The sequence below is a fragment of the Phacochoerus africanus genome, chromosome 2, assembly GCF_016906955.1.
Source record: "Phacochoerus africanus isolate WHEZ1 chromosome 2, ROS_Pafr_v1, whole genome shotgun sequence".
NCBI classification, from domain to species: Eukaryota; Metazoa; Chordata; class Mammalia; order Artiodactyla; family Suidae; genus Phacochoerus; species Phacochoerus africanus.
The window spans coordinates 22,676,011-22,699,567 of NC_062545.1; the positions used below are offsets into that span (position 1 = coordinate 22,676,011).

Below are 23,557 nucleotides of genomic sequence, written 5' to 3' on the forward strand. Positions count from 1 at the left end.
ATTTGTATCAAAGGAAATATGGAAAAAAAGAGTATCTGCAGATGGAATTTCAACTGGACTCCTTGCCTTTTTTTTTTTTGTCTTTTTTGCCTTTTCTAGGGCCACTCCGTGGCATATGGAGGTTCCCAGGCTAGGGGTCAAATTGGAGCTGTAGCCACCGGCCTACGCCAGAGCCACAGCAACGCGGGATCTGAGCTGCATCTGCAACCTACACCACAGCTCACGGCAACGCCAGATCCCTAACCCGCTGAGCAAGGCCAGGGATTGAACCTGCAACCTCATGGTTCTTAGTCGGATTCATTAACCACTGCGCCACGGCGGGAACTCTTGGACTCACTTGCTTTTAATGTAAAATTCTATGTCAGAAGAAGATTCTGCTTTTTTTGGAGGGAGTGCAATCTTTAAAGTAGCCGTGTGTGTGTGTGTGTGTGTGTGTGTGTGTGTGTAAGCTTACAAAATAAACATACATATTTTAATGAAAATTACACTGACAAGCCAGGATTTGCTATATCTCTCTAGACAGTGTTATAGGGCACCTTATTAAAAATAACTAATGAGAAAAAGACTCTTTAAAATGTGGAAGGTTATAGAGAGAAAAATTGATTCTTGATTATTGTCAATCTGTCATCTGTCTTCATGCTAAAAAACATAAGTGAAATATGCATAGAAAGAGTAGAAGTATATAATTTAAAAATGGGAAAGAGATTTAATGAAGATTTCGGGGAGGTAGTAGATAGTACAAAAGTATGCCTCTGGGAACTTCCAAATCTACCAAAATGAAAATTCCAGTCACACTCCTACAGGACTGGTTTTCCACTATAGGGGTCAGAAATTCATGTTTAAAAAAAACAGCACTTCCAGATGTAATAATATAAATACATGAAGTTGGTACAAATCCAAGGAAATTTATGCATACTAAGTTATTCCAGCTTCTAAAACTCTTCAGGTATTTTAATTACCTAATTTTATGTTCCTTTTAAAAATACTCTGAATGAAAAATCATTACAGGAATATATTTGAAATAAATGATAATAATGCAGGCCAAAACAAAAAAAAATTTTTACACTACAGATCTCATCACATCAAATCATGGCCATTCCGAAGAGAGGAAATTCAAGTTGCAGAAGTCCAATATATATCGACTATTCTGATGTCAGGATCCGAGGGAAATTCTGTCAATGTTTGCTGGTGCCAGTAAAATAACTGACAAGCTACCACTAGATGGCGCCCTACAGCACGCATTTGTGTTAGGAGTGGTATTCTTTCCCTCTATAGCAAAGTACTAAAAAATAAGCATTTTTAATTACTCACATTTATGAAATGTTATGGAAGCACTGAAACACTTAAGGTATTTTTATTTAAATTTAAAATATTTCCTCACTTGTTTTTTCAATTTGCTGTTTCTATAAATGAGAAAGCTATTCCATATCAGAGATAGTTTATATCGATTTATAAATACAGGACTCTCCCTAGAGTTATAGTGCTTATGGCAAATAAAATAAGTGACCATAACAAAAATTTATCATTAAGTGTTAGACATTCTCCTGGCTATTAATCATTTTCAAGCAGTCTCTCTTCAGAAGCCTTAGAATGAGGTATTTATACATTTAGCCAAAAATGATTCAGTGGCATCCATTTGGTTTTCTTATTTAAACTTTTTGGATAACGTAGTCAGCTAGTAATCCTAAGAAATGTCCAAGAATGAATAGTCAAAGTAAGATAAAATGTCCATGAAGGACTGGTGAGAAAGGTTTTGGACTGCAGCAAAAATAAGTGGTTTAAGCACTGCCATTGCAGAAAGTGCACAATTAAGACACACTGATGCAGGCTTTTCCCATCAAACGTCTTCCTATTCATCAAAAGTCACCTTCTATAGATGTAACAACTCCCAAGGTCTCTCAATAGAAGAGTTATTCACAAATCTTCGTATGTTCCAGAGACTTCAAAAGATGTATGTATTGTCCTAATAATGACATTCAAACCTGAAGAATTCATGATGGACTTTTTCCAGTCAGGTAACTCTTCCAGCCACACAAAACTTCAGAGTAGAAATCATTTATTGCTATAACAGACGTGGTATCAAAACATATTCCCATTTGCAGTTCTTCCTCCATATAATCGTCCCCCCCCCTTTTTTTTTTTAAATTTTAACACTCTTCTCAGAGTTTCTTGGAAGATACAGAAGTGACACTACCTTATTCTCCATTCAAGGGTATGAAATATGCATTTGAAAAAAATGGATGTTAAAACATAAATCAAATGTTATTCTAGACTCAAGACTATTTCTTTGAACTACTGATGAGGGAATTACAGGATCTCAGTGACCTACACAATGTCCTAGGAAATTTGTCACATAAAGCTAGATTGATTATTGGGTCCACACAAATATCCTGAGAGTGATTTTTTGTGTGTTTGTTTTTTTGTCTGTGCCTGGGGCATGTGGAAATTCCCAGGTCCAGGATTCAAACTCAAGCCACAGTAGTATTAAGCTGAATCCTTAACCACTAGGCCACCAGGGAACTCCAAGAGTGAAATTTTTTGAGTAGTCAAACATATGTGAGAAATTAGAAGCAGTGACACAATTTGAATTTGTAAGTTAGGGGGGTTTTTTTAGAACAATAATAAAGACTAACAAAGTTAGTTTTTTACTTGCATTGCCTGCGCTGACCTCACAAAAGTTTAATATTCAGTAGCACTACAGCAATGCCTCAAGCATAGAAGATATGACTTGGAATGTAAATAACAGTGAAGAGCTTTTCTTGGCAATGTAATGGAAAAGGCACAAAGGTTATTTGTGGGACTACCTGGATTATCCCTTATGTACTGCAATATCTGTTTGTGATAAGTAGCCTAAAGACATAAGATTTTCTTAGAACATAATCTGCAGTATTAGATTAAAATCCTATAGAAAAACAACAAAAAGAACTTGTACAGGTAAATAGGAACATTTCACAAAAGCGTGAAGACAAATGTTATTGATATGCTGAAAAAAAAAATCTGACTGTCAATCTCAATTCCTCTCCCCTCCCCACCCCAGAGTATCATTACTGATGAACTAAATCTCTCTGAGAGTCCAGAGTTTAAAGGACTGGACGAGGTAGATAACTGACTTGATAGCTGTGTCTAACCTCACAGGGAACAAAACAGGGCTCTTTCATATATCAGATCATAGGCCTGAGAATGTTTACAACATCAGTTTCCCAAGGAATAAGAAAAGCATATTTGAAACTGTTAACAGTGTGTGAATGCTCTTAGACAGTCTAGGACATGATATTAAATCCCATTTATTCACAAGGTAAACAAGTAATTCTCTTTTCAATTATTTCAAATTTGACTACACCAAAGGAAACAAATCTTAATTACAGTGTGTCTCTAACCCTCACCCTCTCTTTTTAAAAAAGATAATAAAGGCTTCAGGTGGTGAGATGTGAGAAGCCAAGAGGATATACAGAGAATTCAGTAACATTCATTTTCATTATTTTAATTTTCAATTTTCTCTTCTATTTTAAAACAAGTAGCACTGGTTTCATTTTACAACGGTGATATTAATTTCCCCATGTAAATATAAATGTGCAAATAGTGAGTCAATTTAGGGGAAAAAGCTATTAAATAAATAGTACAGGTGGTTCAAGAATGGTAAAATTGTTCAGATACTACATAAACTGAGTACACAACTGTGAGACTAATTCTACTCCACTATGACTTTCAAATATTTTTAAATATTTTTAAGTGCTAGGATTACATTGTTATCAAGAATCATCTGAGCTAGATTCTTCTTCTTTAAAGTGGTCAAGTCAAACTATTTTAACTGATTCTAACATTTGCTTGCTTTGTTGAAACTTCAGCGAAGGTTATGACGCAGAGAGAGATGGACTGAACAAGGCTCTCTTCAAGAATGTCAGAAATGACATGATTGAGTGAATACAGCTCCACTCCACCAAGTCCAGGACTCTGAAGCATCATGTAAACGTTCTTGGGCAGTGGAGGATGTGTCAGTCCTGGAGGGAGAATGCCACAGAGGCTCTTTGTATGTTCATACAAAGAGTGGAATACTTAGTTAGAATTAGAATATTCCCATCTACTGGCTGGAATCCACGTGAAATATGTGCTGGAAATTTCAGCTGCTCTTGCTTTCTTGGGGGTTGCTGGAATTTTTGCTCCATCATAAATCTCCTTGGTGTAACTACCAGAATAACCATAAACACTTCCCTGAATCGATGTCTTTATAACCCTAATGAAATTTATATCTACATTTCATGTAAAATATTCCATATTTCCAATTTAAATGTCCTTACAAAGGAAGTTGATGTAACCCTTCAAACCAAAAGAAAAAAAAAATGAACTACATGGGTTTCTTGTCTCTGGGTTTTGGTCCCTGGTGATATATTACAGAGGTCTTGGCCTTGCAAGTTAAACGATTGGGGTTGAGAAAATTCCTTTGTTTCTAATACCTCATATTTGAGAATATTACTATGTTTGAGGCAGTAGTGTGGTCACCTGATTGGAATTTCTCTTTTTTAGAAGAAACTGAAGTCACTTATTCTGAATTTCCAGAAAACTATGTATGTAGTCAATATAGGTAGCAGATTAAATAATTACTCAATTCACCTGGTCTTTCCCTGTTCATTTCTTCTGTACCTGCTATATTTGCAAATTATAAATACTATAAATAGAAATGTGTATGTAGAGGAAAAAACAAGATGTACTGGCAGTTATTTGAAGTTTTGTCAGTCAGAAATTGATTTATGATTTAGTTGATACACAATAACATTTTAACCATTATTCTTCAACAAATAAAGACAGAGAGCAAAGGATTGCCATATAAAAATGATTCAAATGTCACTATAAACCAGGGGTTCCCATTGTGGCTCAGTTGTTAACAAAACTGACAAGTAACCATGAGGACGCAGGTTTGATCCCTGGCCTTGCCCAATGGGTTAAGGATCCGGCGTTGCATTGACCTGTGGCGTAGGTCGCAGACGCAGCTTGGATCCCATGTTGCTGTGGCTGTGGCGAAGGCCGGCAGCTGCAGCTCTAATTAGACCCCTAGTCTGGGAACCCTCCATACGCTGCGGGTACGGCCCTAAAAAGACAAAAAGACAAAAAAAAAATAAAAATTAAAAAAAAAAGGTCACTGTAAACCAGCTATAATGGAAAAAATAAAAATCATTAAAAAATTATTCAAATGTTACAAATGCTTAAACATAAAGTTGGCCTTAATGAGAAATCAAATTCCTAAAATTTAGTTTTTTGAGATTACAATATTCTTTTTTCTTTTTATTTTTTTACAATGATTTTTATTTTTTCCATTATAGCTGGTTTACAGTGTTCTGTTAATTTTCTTTAAAAACTAGATTCCTTAGAGAATAATCTGACAGAATGCTATGACTAGTTTTCTTCTCAGATCTCTAGTACAACACACATTAATACTTAAGAAATTAATGCCTTTCTCTTCAAGGTTCCTTTGAAGAAACTTTAACTAAAAGTGCAGAAGGTGGTATTGGAAACGTACTCCTTCCCGTGGTCATCAGGGTGGGGAACTCAGGGAGTCAAGTGATATTTATTTTATTCATCTTGCAAATGTACAAACATACCAACTGGTCCTAGCAACAGAAACTTTGTTGAAACATTAGATATTTCCGCCCTTAGAATACAATTTTTCATCAAGTCAGACATACTCCAAATACAGAAGGGAATGATTTCTTACCATCGCTTTGTTTATCGGTTCTGTTAGTAACAGGCATGTTAGTGCTGACAGTAGGTGGTGTAGTACTAGGAGGGTTTACAGTAGCTGGTAATAAAGATGAGAGAGATGTAATTTTGCAAGGAGCACATGAAAGTTAATATGGATGAGCAATCTGCAACTAATGCATGAAAACATATAGAGGAGGTACAGAAACCATTTCTTGCCACTAAATATAACAGATTCTAAGGTTATAACGCATAAAATAAAGCAATGCTTTCTATGGCACTTTAGGAATCTGTTCCCATTGCCTTTGGCGCCATAATGCACAAGAGTCTGGAGCTGGTACGAAGGGGATGCAGAAAGATCATTTAGATTCTAGACACAGGTCTGCCATTTAAAGGCTGACAATATTTATTAAATTATAAATATTTTGAATGACTAGAACTCAGTCTCCTAAGTTTGTAAAAAGAAAGGTTGGAGAAGGAAATCTATATAGCACCTGCCAGTTAGGTCAGTCTTTCTGATTAGCAAAATAAAATCACAGAAGAAAATATATTTCTCCTTGAGAAGATAAATATAAATAAAAATAAAAGAGGATGAAATGTATAGATGAATTCAATTATTTAAAGATCCCGATAACTTTACTAAACGCAGATGGATAAAATGAATTTCATAAGGGCAAACCTTAACAGGGGGACTTTTCAAAATATTATGTCATAGCTATGCTTCTGACGTTCTCAAAGATTAAGCCTTTAAGTAAGGCTTTGATAATATCTTTTTCAGGGATTCTGGAGGAACAATATAAATAGTAAAATAATGATACACTTAATTTTCCTTAAATTTATCTTAGGAGTACATTTTATATGTACATTTCTATGTACAATAACCATTTATTAAGTATCTCTCTTAATTAGAAAAAAATGACCTAAATGTAAAACACTTCAGTGATTATAAAAAGAATCATCTTCCAAAGATTCTTTAGAAAATACTGAACTTCTTATTCAAAATATGTATTCTTAACTAAAATAATTGTCCATTCCCGAATAATATATAATACTTAAGAATAGGGATTCTTATTGAAGTCTTATATTTTTAAGTTATGAACAGTCAGTTATAGCTATTTAATGTAAAATACATCAGTGAATATGAAAGTGCTTTTTGGTCATTTAGGTCATAGGGGCAGAAAAGGCTGGTATCTACTCCTTTGACCCGAGGAATCAGCCCTATAGATATCTCAGATTAAAGAAAAAAATAAAATAAAACTTGAAAAATAACTCTTCACACCTTGACTAAGCAAAATTAAGGTGTTCTCTTTTTTTCTACTTGATATAATTATTTTAAATTACACTGAGTTCATGGAAAGAAACTACTTGATGATTTTATTTTCATGGTGTCAAGAGATAATGTCTCAGAAAGGAAATGAAGATAATAATGAGGTACATCCTTCCTCCCTGACTACTCTTCTCCTACACTGGAACTGCAGAAGAGAGCCTAGGTTTCTATTCATTTAGTCTCACTTTTAACCCCTGTCACTTTCATGCTCTGATCTTCTTAGTAAGAGATCCAGCTTTACAAAAGGCATGGTCATGATTCTTAATGTGGCACATAGAACATGCTACTTCCAAAAAAGAAGCATATAATAGAATAAATGGATGAAAATGGGCCATGGGTAATTAGAAGGCGCAATGATAAAATTAAAGCAAAATATTTATATTATTATTTTCAACTTTATGCAACTCTATAGATTATTGAGCATGCAACTATTCAGAATATGAAAAATAATGAGCATACTGGCCATAGTATAGTCATTAGGCATTATAATAGTTAATAAAATTACATTCACTTTAGTTTAGTATAACTATTTTATCTTAATATTTAAGTTACATTGTACATCATAAATTGCCTCATGGCCTTGTCTTAAACTTAGTTAAATATGCAACTTAGTTTTTCTCTTGTTTTTTAAACATGAATATTTTTTTAAAAATATTGTATGGCTATATTTATACTGGACATGTGCAGTATTCTTGAGGAGAAATAGAGGGGAAAAAATGAAGTCAACCCTTGCTAATAGCATATAATCATTCACATTTAAAAATTCAGTGCTTTATGGAAATGTGGTCATGCAGTGTGTGAATGCATTCTTTCTCCACACTGTGCACCCACACAAATAAAACACATCCATGAATTCCTCTGTTTTGCTGGTTGCTGGCTTCCCCAGTGAAAATTAAGATGAAATTCAAAACAATGACAACTACATTTTCCAAAATACCAAGTAGGAAACAGAGACTTCAGAGGACAATGTTGACTCCCTACCTTGGCAGAGGGTCCCCAGATCTGCACAGCTGGCTAGTTCTGCTGCCGGGAGCGGGATCAGGTAGGAACCTTGATCAATACAGAGGGATTACACAGATTTGACTTATGACTTAATGATATTACCCAAGGGGAAAAAAAAAATCATGAATCATTTGGTTAATGGAACAGGAGCAGCCCAGTAATGTTCCAAGACTGAGAAAGTCTCTTAAGATCTTTGTGTCTTAATTTCCACAAATGCAAAGTTAAGCTATGAAATTCCTCTCAAAACCTTTAACTCGATTCATTGGCCCCATCTACACATGAAAGGAAAAGAAGTGACAGTGCCCCTTAAAGTGTGCATTAAAAATTCTGAGCCCTTTCACATAATAAATTATAAGGCTTTGGTGGAAATTCATACAAATGAAATAATGAGAACATCAAAGATAAGTTTCAAAAGTGAACTTGGATGTTACTAATACTCATAAAATGCATGTTTTCAGCTCACAGGCCCCAGCACATGCTAGCTGCAATTCCAGAAATGTTTCCGTGACTTCAAATTGGTCTCTGTGTTTTTTTATTTCAAGCTCTGACTGACTCATCCTCAGCAGGAAACAAGTTTTTAGCTGATTTTCCAGCAGGAGTAGTGGATTCTCGCTGTTGCACTAAATCTCCCTCTGGCTACTAAAAGACTCTTAACCACTGGTTGAGGCTGAGGAAGATGGGATAAATTAATCACAAAGCTTATTGTACAATGAATAAAGACAGAAAAAAATACAAATATATATATACATATATACTCACATACATATATACATATACATATATTTCACTTTTAAAGAACATTTCTATAATAGTGACTACATTCTAATGATTAAACATTTTCCAGACTTTCCTATGGGGATGGTACATGAAGGCAGAACAGGTACATAAGCCAACAAAAGATGTCTGATTAGGTTAACTGTATGCACAAGGAGAAAGCACCCCAATAATTTCACAGCATCTCAGGAATCATGGTTTCCTGTTCTTGATTGCTCAGGCATCTGGCCCAAGGAAGGAATCATGTTATCTCAGAAAGACCCAACCCTTCAGCCTCCAGTAGGTCTGTGACGTTAACCGGCAAGAAGCTCTCATCACAGACCTTTATATGTTCATTCTGTAACCATTCACGCACAGCTTACAGTGTGCGAGACTCGGAGGCTAGAAGAATGCTTTAAGGCAATGTCTCCGAGTTCCTGTTGTGGTGCAGCGGAAATGAATCTGACTAGGAACCTTGAGGTTGTGGGTTCAATTCCTGGCCTCGCTCAATGGGTTAAGTATCTGGCATTGCTGTGAGCTGTGGTATAGGTTGCAGACGTGGCTCGGATCCCGCGTTGCTGTGGTGTCGGCTGGCAGCTATAGCTCTGATTAGATCCCTAGCCTGGGAACCTCCATATGCCACAGGTGTGGCCCTTAAAAAAAAAAAAAAAAAAAAAGACAATGTGTCTTCTCTCAGAGAGGCATGAATGAGAGATGGCTTCACAGCTCTCTGAGTGATATGGATGCCTAGTGATTCAAAGGAGGATGTTTCCAGAAGTTTGTTGACAAGGGCGAACAGGAAATCCATTACAAAGATGAACTGAGAAGTGGAGGGGTCACTACACTGATCCAGAAGAGACCAGAGAGAGTTATTAATCGCAAAGAGAATTACTGAAACATATACCAAGAAGGCAGTGAAACCATCTGGGAACCACAGTGGCATGGCATTACTGGAGTAGGGCATTTGTAGAAAATTGGTAAGAGTGATCAGATATATAGGTAATGGACAGCCTGTGGAGGACCTTATAAGGTGTAAACACTATGAGCACCAAGCCGTGTGTTCTTCTTCCAATGGTGTAGCCCACACACAGTAGGTGGGTCCTCAAACTCTGCCAAATACACTACTGAATGCATCATGAATTACTGTGAACTTTTTGAACTCTTTTGTAAAGGAAATGGGAATAAAATGAAAGGGAACTTGAGGAGAAATTAGATTTAAATTTGAAACCAATCACTTTGGAGACACCAAGCTAACTAAAAAGAGGATACATAAGAAGCGTGGATAATGTTAGTAATTCAGGCTTAATATCGGGAGTACAGTGAGGGAGGACAGAAAGTGATGGCTACCAGACAAGTGAAGATGGAATACACAGGATTTATTTAGTGACTAATTGGTACAGAGAAAATAGAAAGAAAGGGATGAATAGAAAAAAAAATTTCTGGTTTCCAACCTGAGAAATTAGTACATAATGATTTCATAAAAGGAGATAGTGAATACTCAAAGAAAAGCAGTCTTAGGTGGGGTAGGCTAACCACTAAGTCCAGTAAGAAGAACTGAGGCACCTGTGACATCTGGTACATGGGTAGGTGTACATGTTTTTGTAAGAGCTTTAGCCAGGAAGTACTCCACAGAAGATGGGAGTTCCCGTCGTGGCTCAGTGGTTAATGAATCCGACTAGGAACCATGAGGTTGCGAATTCGATCCCTGCCCTTGCTCAGTGGGTTAAGGATCCAGCGTTGACGTGCGCTGTGGTGTAGGGTGCAGACGCAGCTCAGATCCCGCGTTGCTGTGGCTCTGGTATAGGCTGGTGTTTACAGCTCCAATTCGACCCCTAGCCCGGGAACCTCCATGTGCTTTGGGAGTGGCCCAAGAAATGGCAAAAAGACAAAAAAAAAAAGAAGAAGAAGATACAGATGTTATCTGGGATCACCTGAGCCAGAATGTAGATCTGATGGACTCATAGACATTCCCATATTTAAGTACCAGATTTAAAAAGAGAGAGAGTGCTATAGGTTTGAGAAGGCAAAAACAGCTATCGTAGAAGATGGTCTTACAGAATTCAAATGAACAAAGTTTCATGGGGGTGTGGCCATATCAAGTATACAGAAAGGTCCAGAATGATAAAGACTGAGAGAACCCTTCACTTCGCAATGGAATTTTGGTAACAGCTCAATGGAAACTCCCTTCAGTAGCGTGGGAATGATGAACTCTAGATTTCCAGTGTTTAAAAGTGAATGCAAAAGAGGAAGCTTGGCTACGAAAGGAAGTAGAGATAGGGAGGGAGGGTTACAGATTGAAAACCTAGTCAAGTGCCCTGTGGAGAAAGAGCTCCTGAGGAGGCAGAAATTGATCCTGAATGTTTTCTGCCCATCATTCCTCCCCGTCACACTTAACTTGGGCCTTCTTCTTGCACAACCTCACTTCTCCTTTAGACAGTTCTATTTCAGTAAGGAACTTCTGAAAACTAAAAAGCCTTTAAAACACAAAATGACTGAGGAAATCTCAGCCACTATAACACGCCAGAGAGGGGACCCTGGAGCTGAGTTCCTGTGCTTCTCTAATTACACACAATGTTGGCAGACAAAGGCTCCTAAGGCCACTCTGGCACTGCTACAATATCTCTGGAAGACGAAGGGAGATAAGGGGACAGCACTGTGGGAAAGATGTTTATAGGCTAACTACATTTCCACTGCAGTATATCAGAAAGCTGAGAGGTGGAAATAAGGAAAGAAAATCCAAAGAGTTAGGATTTAGAGTAAGATATTTAACAATTTTAATATTTCATTAGTTTCATTGCATAGTAGCGAGTCTAAACTTCATGATGAGACATCCTTGTCATGGAAAATTGTTAACATTTACTTCTCAGTATTTCAGTTATTATCAGCTGTTCCTTCTTGAGTACTTTGAGTTTAGCAAATTGACATTTCTTTATGAATACTTTATAAATGCTATTTTATGATAATTCAGTATAGCAACAGAAATTAAATTTGAAGTGTGTTTCAGTGAAAATGATGTGAATACAAGTGACAAATTTAATGAGAAAGGACCAGAATAGCAATCAGTGTGAAGTCTTACATTACAAATATGCCAAATTACACAAATACATAAAATATTTAAAATGTGCACAAACTTTTTATGTGTACTCAGTTCTGTTTTCAGCTTTTCTTCATAGAAAAGTCTTTCTCCCAATAAATTTTTCTAGAGGGACAGATTTACAAACCAGGAGATTGTTAAGAAAAAAGACACAATTCTTTCTCCTGGCTAATGATATATTTATCACCAAGGAATTGTTTTCAGAATGTGGCCTATGTATATTCACTGATTTTCGTGGATACCACAAGGAGTTTAAAGGTGTTTACTTAGTATTAACTGCAACACTTAAAGTCAAATTTTCTTGAAAAAATATGATTGCTAGAAATGGGCAGTTGATAAAACCTGTTAATCTTTCCTTTCTTTGGTTCTTTCAAATCTTGCTACTGAAAAGAATCAATATTTACCCAAGTTATAGTAAAAAAAAAAAAAAAAACTGACATGTAGCCAAAAATTCATGTCACATCGTACTTCATGACAATCCAAGTAAGTTGATAGCACTAAATCCTCTTGTGAGTTGCATTAATGGGGCAAAAGTAATAATTCCTTTCAATTCCCTCTTTGCCACTGTTACTACATTGAATTTAAATTTTTTTCATAAATAACATTTAAAATAAAGTTAATTTTGGAAGCCATTTATGTTCACAAAGAGCTTGGGCATCTTCGAAGAATTCTTTGTAAAGACAAAGTGATTTTATCTTCAATACTCAAAAAAAATTCGGTGATCTAAAAATGTTACACTCAATCATTTGTTAGGAATGAAAGAAAGGATCCAATAGTGACTCAGAGTTTTATGGCTGTGAGGGGCAGAACTGTAATAATAATCAAAAATGAAAGAGGAGAAATCCAAGATGAAGCCTTGGTAATTAAGTGTAAAATTTCAGAGATGAAAACAAAAGTCTGCACAAGTCCAAAAATCTCTAGAAAAGAATAACGTCAGAGTACTTGTGAATTATGTCTTATCGCTACAGCCACGGTAGTTAATAAATGGAAGTGATTAATAAATGCTTGTTAAATAAATGTAATTTGTTTGAACTTAGGTTATTCATTGAGTTATACAGTACCACTCCTCAGGAAAGAGCAGTCATCAGTAAAATAAATAAAACTGGTACAGAAGGCACTGTCTGTTCTTTATGAAAACTGATGGACATTAGCCAGTACCTAAAACTTGACTATAATGCAGCCAAATACTTGCATTTATAATTAAAAGAGTCTATTAGGGAAACTATCTATACATGGAAGTTACAAAACTCAGTGCTATTTAACAAAACTGGCCTAGGAAAAAGAATGATGATATAAAATAAAGGATTCCTGCTAAATAAAGCATTTTTTTCTGAAAAGGACTGACAAGATTAACCTGCTGAAAATTTCTTAATTAGGTATAGTCCCTAATTATGCTTAGAATACCATAGGAAAATAAAAATCCCATTTATTAAATTATTAACACATGTATTAATTATGTATTGATTTTATTAAGGCTAGGAAATTTAATATTTGAAACAAATGACAGGATGCTTTGACGTTAAATGCAGTCAGTTCTGCTCTACTATCCTATTTTCATATTAAAATTTACTTAGCAATAGACCTTTGGAAAAGCTATTCATTTTCTGTCACGAGTTGATTCTGGAACAAAAACTCATATTTAACAGACACTGTCAGGCCAATGGAATGTTAGGCATGAAATTCAATGTTCCCATTGGCTACTGTACTGATCATTAGTTTGGGGAAATTACCATTACCATAAACAGCAAGCCACAGTGTTCCGGAAAAAAGAAAAGGTTAAAATGTTAATAGAGCATACTTTTTTTCATTTATTCAAGTTTGCTTAGATATAATCTCTGCTACAGGTATTTCCTGTCAGTTAATAAGTGACTTGGGTTCTTCAACTCCCAATGCTTATGATTAAGCAGCAGGAAACTCCCTCTCCCGTTATTACTCCTGAAACACAGTCCAGGATATCTGAATGTACGGAACGGGGGTGCTGAGTGTCACTGTGGAATGTTAAGACGATGACTATAAAAGTTAAAGGAACTCAAACACTAACTCTGTAAGCTCGTACTCCTTTGATTGCAATCGTTTTGAAAACTTACTGATGACTAAATTCCATGAGATCATGTATTTGATGCTTTCCAGTAATCCCAAGGCTTGGTAAAGGAGTCTTAAAGACGGTGTTAAAGAAAGTATGAGGACTTCCAGATATAAACCCTGGGCAAGGGGACAGGAGACGTGCATTTTAGCCCACCAACTGCCTCGGCCACTTATCTTTTCTGAGCTTTGGTTTCCTGCCCTGTGTAAAGTAAAGGGCAGGGCCTAAACTGGAATTACCAGACATAAGTGCCTACTGGGGCTAGAAGTCAATCGAAAGGGGACAGTATGTGGGAGAGAGGGTAAAGGCTAAGGGGACGTGGAAAGCCCCTGCAAAGAGGGTGGTCACCATTTAGCGCTAGCTGTGTTGCTCATGCAGAAATACCAGCCTAGTGTTTGCTTTTTGTTATCAGAGAATCCCAAAATTTATTTTTATGTGAAATCTAACTTTTTAACCTTGGAAATCAATCATTATTTAAAAGCACTGTGTGGGAGTTCCCATCGTGGCTCAGCAGAAACAAATCTAACATCCATAAAGACGCAGGTTCGATTCCTAGCCTCACTCAGTGGGTTAAGGATCCAGCGTTGCCGTGAGCTGTAGTGTAGGTTGCAGAGGCGGTTTGGATCTGGTGTTGCTGCTGTGGCTGTGGTATAGGCCAGTGGCTACAGCTCCGATTCGACCCCTAGCCTGGGAACCTCCATATGCCATCGGTGCAGCCCTCTTTAAAATAAAATAAAAGCACTGTGTGGAACAAATGAAAGTAAATGAAAACGAATAAATGTTGCCACTGTCTAAGGGCTAAATTAGCCCATGAGTGACTGGTCTATTATCTCTGGCCCAGGAGATCTAACAGGTCTTTTCCAGTGTTGTCCAAAGGGTATGCTTCAGAAACCTAGACTCTTTGATTCTTTGGTCTAGTTTCAGGGGTTGGCGATTTTCTCTCAAAGGGCCAGAAAGTAAATATTTTAGGATGTTGGGCCATGTCATCACTCACAAGCAGTCAACTCTGCCCTTGTAGTACAGAGGCAGCCGCAGATGATACAAAACCTCAGTGGCATAGCTGTGTTCCAACAAAATTTAATTTACAAAACATCCCAGTTTGCCAAGCCCAGGTCTAAAGGAATTCTTAAAAGAAGTTTAGAAATTCTTGTATTCTATAGTCCTCACATTTTATACTCAGGTATCAAAGAAGCACTGCAGAAAAGAAACCTCGTTAATTTGATGTAAAACAAATACCATGCTAACACCTGGGAAAGCTGGTGTTCTGGCCGGGAGTCCTTTCTGGCCAGAAGAGACGGCTCCTGGACCTTTGTATTCCCCATCTGGGCAAGAGCGGCTCGCCTACTCTAGTAAGACAGCTTGTCTTCTAGTCCTGCTTACTCTAAAAGACAAGCTAAGAGAAACAGTTCTAAAAGTGAATTTTCTGGCTTCAATTCCTGCCTCGGCCACTTATTAATTAAATGATCCTGAATAAGTTACTTAAATCTCTTTGCATCTGAAAAATGAGTAAAACAAAACTCACATCACAGGATCTACATTGTAGGAAATAAGTTATCATGTGTAAAGCACTTAAAACAGTACCTAGTCCATAATATGTGTTCAATTTAAGGATAATTTAAGTATTGAGCAATTACTAATATGTCTAGCCAAAGTCTTTTTTTTTTTTTTCTTTTGGTCATCATAGTCCTCAAACACTGACCCATAGAAAGGAAAATATTAAGTAGTCCCTATTGTGACTTTTTAAATAATGGTCAAGAATATGATGAAAACAGGTGCCTAGACTAAAGAGAATCACCCTGCATTGGGAAGTGCACCACGGTTTTCTTGCTTCTTCTTCACCATCCTACATCAAACACACACACACTTGATTTTCTCAATTTTCTCCCTGAGTGGATGACTTCTCAAGAGAGAAGTTCATTTTCTAGAGCTAATCTCAGAATAAGAGGATTGTGAGGAAACCATTACCTCTTACAATGATCCAAAGTCTCCTTCTGGAACAGACTTGTGGTTATACCCTCTTTCCAACAACCCACAAAGAAATACCTCTCAAATGACATCACATTACAGCCTCCCACTATCTGCAGGAGCACCATGGACCACACAGAGAGATGGGTGGCCCCGCCAGAGGGGTAGGTGATAGGAGTTCCCCGGGCTGGAAGGACAAACACAGGTCAGGGAAACAGGGCAGGTAGCCTCAGGTGTTCACACTGGGTCCTCTTTTGTTGAAAGTATTGGGAATGAAGTTTTGATGGAATTCCTCCCAAAGTCACATACAAATGACTTTTGAGTACTAGGTCCCTTCTTTCCCTCCTTTATTGTGAGTTATCTCTGTGACTAAAAATATATGCAGTATCAACAGCTTAGTCTTAAGTTATATGACATTCAAAATTGATCATGGATTTTTATACTTAAATCAATTCTGTAGCAAAATAAGGAATTCCAGAATTGATTGATGTACACAGAGAATATGTTAGAGAAGTCCATTTCAATGTAATTCCTGTAACGGAACAATTATATCTCATTTAAAGTCTCTCAAGGAGCAACCAAAAAGAAATGCGTATTTGAAACAAACAACAAAAAAATGCTCATTCTCAAACAAATGGAGAAAAGAGGATTGAAGAAAAAAATTGATAATTTTTTTTTTGTCTTTTTGCTATTTCTTGGGCTGCTCCCTCGGCATATGGAGGTTCCCAGGCTAGGGGTTGAATCGGAGCTGTAGCCACTGGCCTACGCCAGAGCCACAGCAACGCGGGATCCGAGCCGCGTCTGCAACCTACACCACAGCTCACGGCAACGCCGGATCGTTAACCCACTGAGCAAGGGCAGGGACCGAACCTGCAACCTCATGGTCCCTAGTCGGATTCGTTAACCACTGCGCCACGATGGGAACTCCTTGATGATTCTTGATTATTAAAAATTTCCACAAAACGGACAGTATTGATATTTAATATTGGCTAAGTAAATACCATTCTTTTAGGTGGTGGCTGTTTAGTAGTATAATGGAAATTTCATCCAGGATGAAAAATATGAGGTTTTTTTGGTATCATCTTTGCGATTAAAAACAGTCAGTTTTCTTTTCATTTCTTTTGTTTCAGTCCTGAAGTTAACTTTTCTATTTGAGACACAATAATTACAACTGCTGTTTATGTTAGGGGTAAACTGTGTGATATGTTATGACACAAGAAAAACTTAAAAATGGTAGGGCCGAAAGCTTTGACTCAATATATATATATGGCTTATAATGTGTATACACATACATGTGTGTCTATATAATTTCTTGTTGACAAACATATTCATAGAATAATGAAGAAAAAAAAAGTGCCTATGCCACAGACTTACCACAGCTTAGGTTGCTTTCAGCTTTCAGGGCTAGTGTTGGGATGTTCCAGAAGTCATTTTGCCAGTCCACCACATTCCCCTTCACGTTGCAGCTGAGGTTGGAGAGGGTTTTGGAATTCATGGTAAAATTCCAAAGTCGAAAGTTATAAATGTCCCCTTTTAGAGAGGCAATTTCATTTTGATTGGAGCCCAACAACAATTTCCCATTCCCAGGAATGACTTTACTAATGGTAGAATCACATGAAACTTCTTCATAGTTTCTTTTGAAATTTACACCAATAGAGCCCAAAGAATTATTCCAAACAAAGCAGAGCTGCTCAAAGTTTTCTGTAAAAATGTCATCCTTATCTTTCACAGGTAGCACGCTGTTTAGTGAGCATTTTGAGCCTGAAATATATAGAAAGTAGCCACTCTTGGTCTTCCCAAAACTGAGCAATTGTGAGAAGGATGTATCTGAGTAGGAGAAAGCGGTCCATTCGTTGTCTTCCTTGCCAATTTTGTTTGCTTCAAAGCAGAGTGTGAAAGCTCTGAGCTCTGGAATAGAGACACTTTTCGCAACAGATACCTGGTAAGCATCTAGCGTCTGGGGTAAAATGACCTTTTGATTCCTTAAGGACACGGCAACTAGGACAAAAAATAGTAATAGATAAACCACGTTAAACTGCAGACATGCACTAATGATATGCAAAACATCTGATACACCCAACTCCTCCACAACTCTCTACTAAGTGGCCTCTGCCCACACTTTGCCCCACTGCTCCCTTCTTTCTCTGCCCACCATGCTCTATCATCAACCCTGTACCTTATACATAACAGCAACATCATTAAGAAACCCCACCCATTTGAAGTCAAATCACAATTGGCTCCACACCTAACCTTCGAGTTATAGTGGCCAAGGTGCCAAGTTTTTTTCTTTTTTTTAATCCCTGAACTGAGAAAAAAAAAAAAATTAAGGAAACTACTGGTTTCAGGAAAGTTCTGATCATATGATATGATTTTCAAAACTACATTTCTTTTTGGGAATCCTTTTCGTGGTAAGGAACCCAACTAGTATCCTTGAGGATGCAGGTTTGATCCCTGGCCTGGCTCAGTAGGTTAAGGATCCGCCATTGCCATGAGCTGTGGTGTAGATTGCAGATGCTGACTGGATCCCACGTTGCTGTGGCTGTGGCATAGGCTGGCAGCTGAAGCTTCAATTTGACCCCTAGCCTGGGAACTTCCATATGCCACAGGTGTGGCCCTAAAAAGCAAAACAAACAAACAACAAAGAAAACAAACTATTTCTTTTCAAATAATTTCTAAACATAAGAGGTAATAATTCTATTTTTCAGTGACAGTAGTCTTTCACTCTTCCCAAATGTTCCTATGCCACCCTCTCCCTTCAGACACCCTTATCCTACTTCTCTTCCCCATCACCAGGCTATTTTAGGATCAAAGGCAAAGAAGAGTCCACTGAGGAGAGGGAGTCTAGCTTTTGTGGGATAAGGAGCAACAGTTAAAGGGCACACAATGGACCTCCCTGCCCACCTCTTCAATACAGTGCCTTTCGACCTTGGGCATGTCACTCTATCTTAGTCCCCTTGTCTGTAAAATCAAAGGGAAAGGCACCTGTATAGCTGATACATAGTTAGTGATTACTAATATAGATTACTATAATTACGTGCATGATGAAATCGAAATGCATTAGCCTAGTCCTTCGGTGACATATGTGAAATTATTAAATACAATGAATCTAGTTCTGTGCTAATATAATAGATTTTATAAAACATTATGTATTGATTTGAGAGACAACTAGCTCTCCGCAAAAACACTGTTTAATACTGCCTTCATGTGAATGTTAGTTTGAATATATTTTCATATACACCAAGGTATAGGTCTATGATAACATCATTTTGCTATAATTATTCTAGTCAAAAATCCATGATGGAATTTAATAGAATCACAATTTTTAGTCTATTTCTTAAACATAAAGGAATGTACAGGTCTACTGACCCAAAAGGATAGTTATACAATATGAACCCAGTATTCCATATGCATTGATAAAATAAAAAGGCTAGAAGGAAATACATCCTTCAACATTTTATTCATAGTTATGGCTGGGTGGTATATGCATAGGTAATTCTTTTTTTTTTTTTTTTTTTTTTTTTTTGCTTTTTAGGGCCGCACCTCCAGCATATGGAAGTTCTCAGGCTAAGGGTCAAATCAGAGCTGTAGCCACCGTCCTACACCACAGCCATAGTGCGATCGGAGCCCTGTCTGCGACATACACCACAGCTCATGGCAATGCCAGATCCCCAACCCACTGAACAAGGCCAGGGATCAAACCTGAGTTCTCATGGATCCTAGTTGGGGTCGTTACTGCTGAGCCACAATGGGAACTCTGATGTATAGGTAATTCTAATTTATTTCTTTTTATTTTCACATTTCCTATAATATTTTATAATCTTAAAACATAATTTGAAAAATGAAAGCATGTGTGTTTCAATTAACTACATATACATCTAAGGTCAATCACAAACAGTAAATAACTGCCACCAGAAACAATTTTATTTATTTATTTTTTTTAGGGCATGTGGAAGTTTCCAGGATAGGAGTCAAATCTGAGCCACATATGTGACCGACACCAAAGCTTTCAGTAATGCCAGATCCTTAACCCACTGAGTGAGGTCAGGGATCAAACCCACATCCTCATGGACACCAGTCAGATTCTTAACCCACTGAGCCATGCATGACAGGAACTCCCAGAAACACAATTTTTGATAATAAGGGCCAGTGATTTCTACAGTGGTGCCTTCCTTTTTTGTTTCTCTTTTATGATATACAACACCTACCTTAGTAGCTCAGGAAGAAAAAAAAAAAATTACAACTAAATTTCATAGTCTTGAACTTGAGTTTTCCGTGAGCAAAGACAGGTTTTGGAGAAAATGAGATAATTTAACACTATGATATACCAGAACCTGGGAAATATGTTTGATAAAAATATATTTCTTTCCTTCAATGAGCCATTTTCAAGGAGTTTTCTTCAGGCTATGTTGTTCATTAATTTCAGTTATACAAAGCTCTTTTTAAATTTTAATTTATATGCTTATTTCCTATATTTCTCTCTTAGCATAGTTCCTTAAAAGGGCAACATCTTAAAAGTCTATAAAATTATTTCTAAATCAGAATGTTTTAAATGTTTGATGGAGAGATGTCAGAATTACAGATTTTAATTATAAGCTGTGGAATATCTACAGGATCTTTTAAGCAGTCTTTAAATACTCTGCATATAAACAATATGAAAGAACTCAGCTCAACTGTAACCAGAGTTTAGATCTGGTAACTAACTATACATTGCTAATGAGAACGCTCATTAACAGATATTAACAGATTCTTGCCCTTAAAGTCTAATCCTAATCATTCACATTCACATAAAAGAGCATAACTCTGTCTTCTGGTCCTTGTGTTTACTGCAGAACATGCTCAATGAAAGCAGAAGGTTGGCACCGCCTTTGGTTTACATACCTCTGATGTAGCTGGCATTGAAACCTTTCTTCTGGATGCTAAAGTCACTTGAAAAGGACACATGCATCTCATTCGCACTTGAGTTAAATGATAGGCCTTTGGCAGTTGCTCCACAAAATTTAGTCTGGCTCTCTCCATTATCAAGGGATAATGAGTCATAAATGCAATTGGGAGCTTCTTCGATGTCGAAGTCATTAAACGTTATCTGAATGATATAGCCAGTGGGGGCTCGGAGGGTCCACATGCAAGCCTGGCTGTTAGGGTAGTCGTTAGGGTAGCACGGAGAAGTAAAGGTCCCAGAAGGGTTGGAGAGCACAAGCCTGCAGTTGGCACATCCCCACACTGTTGGCCAGACAAAAGAGAGACAGAGAGAAGGGCTGGGATCAGAGGTGTGCAATAAACCAAGAATACCACACACTGCGGACATTCGAACAGTAAACATTTTAAAACACCAAAACTTAATCATCAATATTAAAAGGAAAATGAAGAGGGGAAAAAAAAAAAAAAAAACCTCAATAAAGCAACAAAAAGTAAAAGAGAAATACAAAATTTTAGAGCAATGATTTCTACCTGGGGGGAGGGTCATAGTCACTGAGAATCTGATAAAAGTTAGGCCTCTCTCCAGTAAAATGTACCAGAGCCACTGCACGTGGCATACAATTTCAGAGAGTACATGAGGCCTTAGGAGGCAACGCTGGATTTCACTAAGGTTCACCGACTCAGATTAAGAATCTCTAGAGACTAACTGAGCTGGGGTGGAGGAGGTTTTATATAGCACTCAATATTACAAACCATGGAAGAGAACACTTAGGAAATAAATGTTTAAAGAGAATGCAAAAAATCAAGTTATCTTCTGGCAGATGGTATTTTTTTCTAAAATTCAAATAAATAACATCACTTTACATACGTGAAATATTTATAATTTTGAAAAATACTTTCACTTCTCCCATTTGTCTGTTATAGTTGGTAATGATATGCCTGTGTGATGATCTCACTTATTCATTCATTCATTCAGCAACTATCTATTGAGAGTATGCTATATGGTAGGCACTATTCTAAATAGTATATATCAATGAGCATGAAAGACAAAAATCTCTGCCTGAATGATTCTTGCCTTCAGTTTTTGACTCAAAGATAAACAAATAATAACATAAGGACAGATGATAATAAGAGGTGGGAAGAAAAGTAAGACAATCACTTATTTCACAATTATTATTTATCCAGGACCTGGTCACCAGCTGGAACCAGAAACCAAGGTCTACTGTCTTTCTATTGAGCAATGCTTTTGCAATTAATATTCACGTCATTTTTAAAAATTTATATAAATGTAGGCAATAGTCTCATTTATCCAATATTCTAGATAAATAAACTGTCATAAAACTGACACATACGCTTTCAAACTGTAAAGGACTTGCACCATGCTAATGGAAATCACTCTCAATTTATTGTGTTCTTCCCTCGTTTACTGGGTTGTGTAGGATGAATATGCAGTGACTTTTGTTGAAAATGGTAGTAATTACAAATATTACTTATTCTTCTATGACACAGTGAAATAGTTCAGAACTTATTACATGTATTGTGCTGCTTGAGTTAGATTTTTCATTTTTTCCTTTCCCTGTAGCCACCTTGTGTGATACAGGGGTTTGCCTTGCCAACTCTGCTCTCCAACCATTCTTTCTAACGCGCCCTCCCTCGGGCTCCTCCTCCCTAAGTCTCCAACATCTTGCACAGGCCTGAGGATAGACAGGGGAAATAATTTATGATCATCAGATACTGATCAAATGCCTTCACTTATCCATCCCTGGAGCACCACGCTCCTCTCCTGGAAGCACTGTTCAGAGCAGTTGGGTCACTTCCCTACGTGAGGCATCTGCTTACTGTCTGGATCTCCCACTCTTCTCTAGGCTCAAGGAGCAGAGGGTATGGACTGTCATAATCACCACAGTACTCCTCAGGCCCTCACAGCACCCCTGGCACATGGGAGACCTTTGATAAGATTTGCTAAATTTATAAATAAATAAATGAGTAGCTTAAATGAATGAAACCATCCTTGGGGAGTTCCTGTTGTGGCTCAGCAGGTTAAGAATCCGACTAGTATCCATGAGGATATAGATTCGATCCCTGGCCTTGCTCAGTGGATTAAAGGATCCAGCACTGCCAAGAGCTGCAGTATAGGTCACAGATGCAAGCTCTGATGTGGCGTTGCTGTGGCTGTGGCCTAAGTCAGTTGTTGTTGCTCCCATTTGACCCCCTAGCCTGGGAACTTCCATATGCCATGGGTACCGCCCTAAAAAGACAAGAAAACAAACAACAACGACAACAAAAGACCACACAGTTAAAGAACGACTAAATTCAGTCTAGGACATTAAGCCAAAGTATAAGTCCAAAAACAGAGAGTGCATGAGGTCTGGGTTATCTCTCTGGATGGGGTTTCAGGACTCTTTCTTCCAATGATTTCACTCACAGCAGACAACTGAAATGACGGGGCCCCTCTGCCACTGCACTTTCTGTACCTCGGGCTCAGGAGAGAGAAGTGACCCTAGCAGATTAACAATAACGTTACCAATAAAAGGCACTGAAGATTATAAAAGAAAAAAAGAAAGGAAATAAGATACAACCTCTGTGTGGTCCTAAGATGATGCAGGCAGCATCATTTTTCCAAAAGCACACCATCTTCTATATCCAAGACCCAAGGCATGGTCACAATTTTCTTTATCATTTTATATTATTTTGGCTGAACTCATCCCTCGAGCTAATGAGAGGT

General features: G+C 37.4%; 1 protein-coding gene across 5 annotated transcripts in view; it reads right to left on the reverse strand.

The window, feature by feature from the left end:
- The window catches only part of ADGRG6 (adhesion G protein-coupled receptor G6), a 139,967-nt gene that overhangs the window by 51,227 nt on the left and 65,183 nt on the right, over positions 1–23,557 (reverse strand). For 3 of the 5 annotated variants that reach the window (XM_047770069.1, XM_047770070.1, XM_047770073.1), the window contains exons 3-6: positions 20,794–21,135; positions 17,290–17,913; positions 8,000–8,068; positions 5,708–5,791 (exon numbers count right to left, since the gene is read on the reverse strand). In XM_047770069.1, coding sequence (XP_047626025.1) covers positions 5,708–5,791; positions 8,000–8,068; positions 17,290–17,913; positions 20,794–21,135 — 1,119 coding nt within the window. The remainder of the gene's footprint in view (positions 1–5,707; positions 5,792–7,999; positions 8,069–17,289; positions 17,914–20,793; positions 21,136–23,557) is intronic. The other 2 variants (XM_047770072.1, XM_047770074.1) reach the window with 1 other exon arrangement.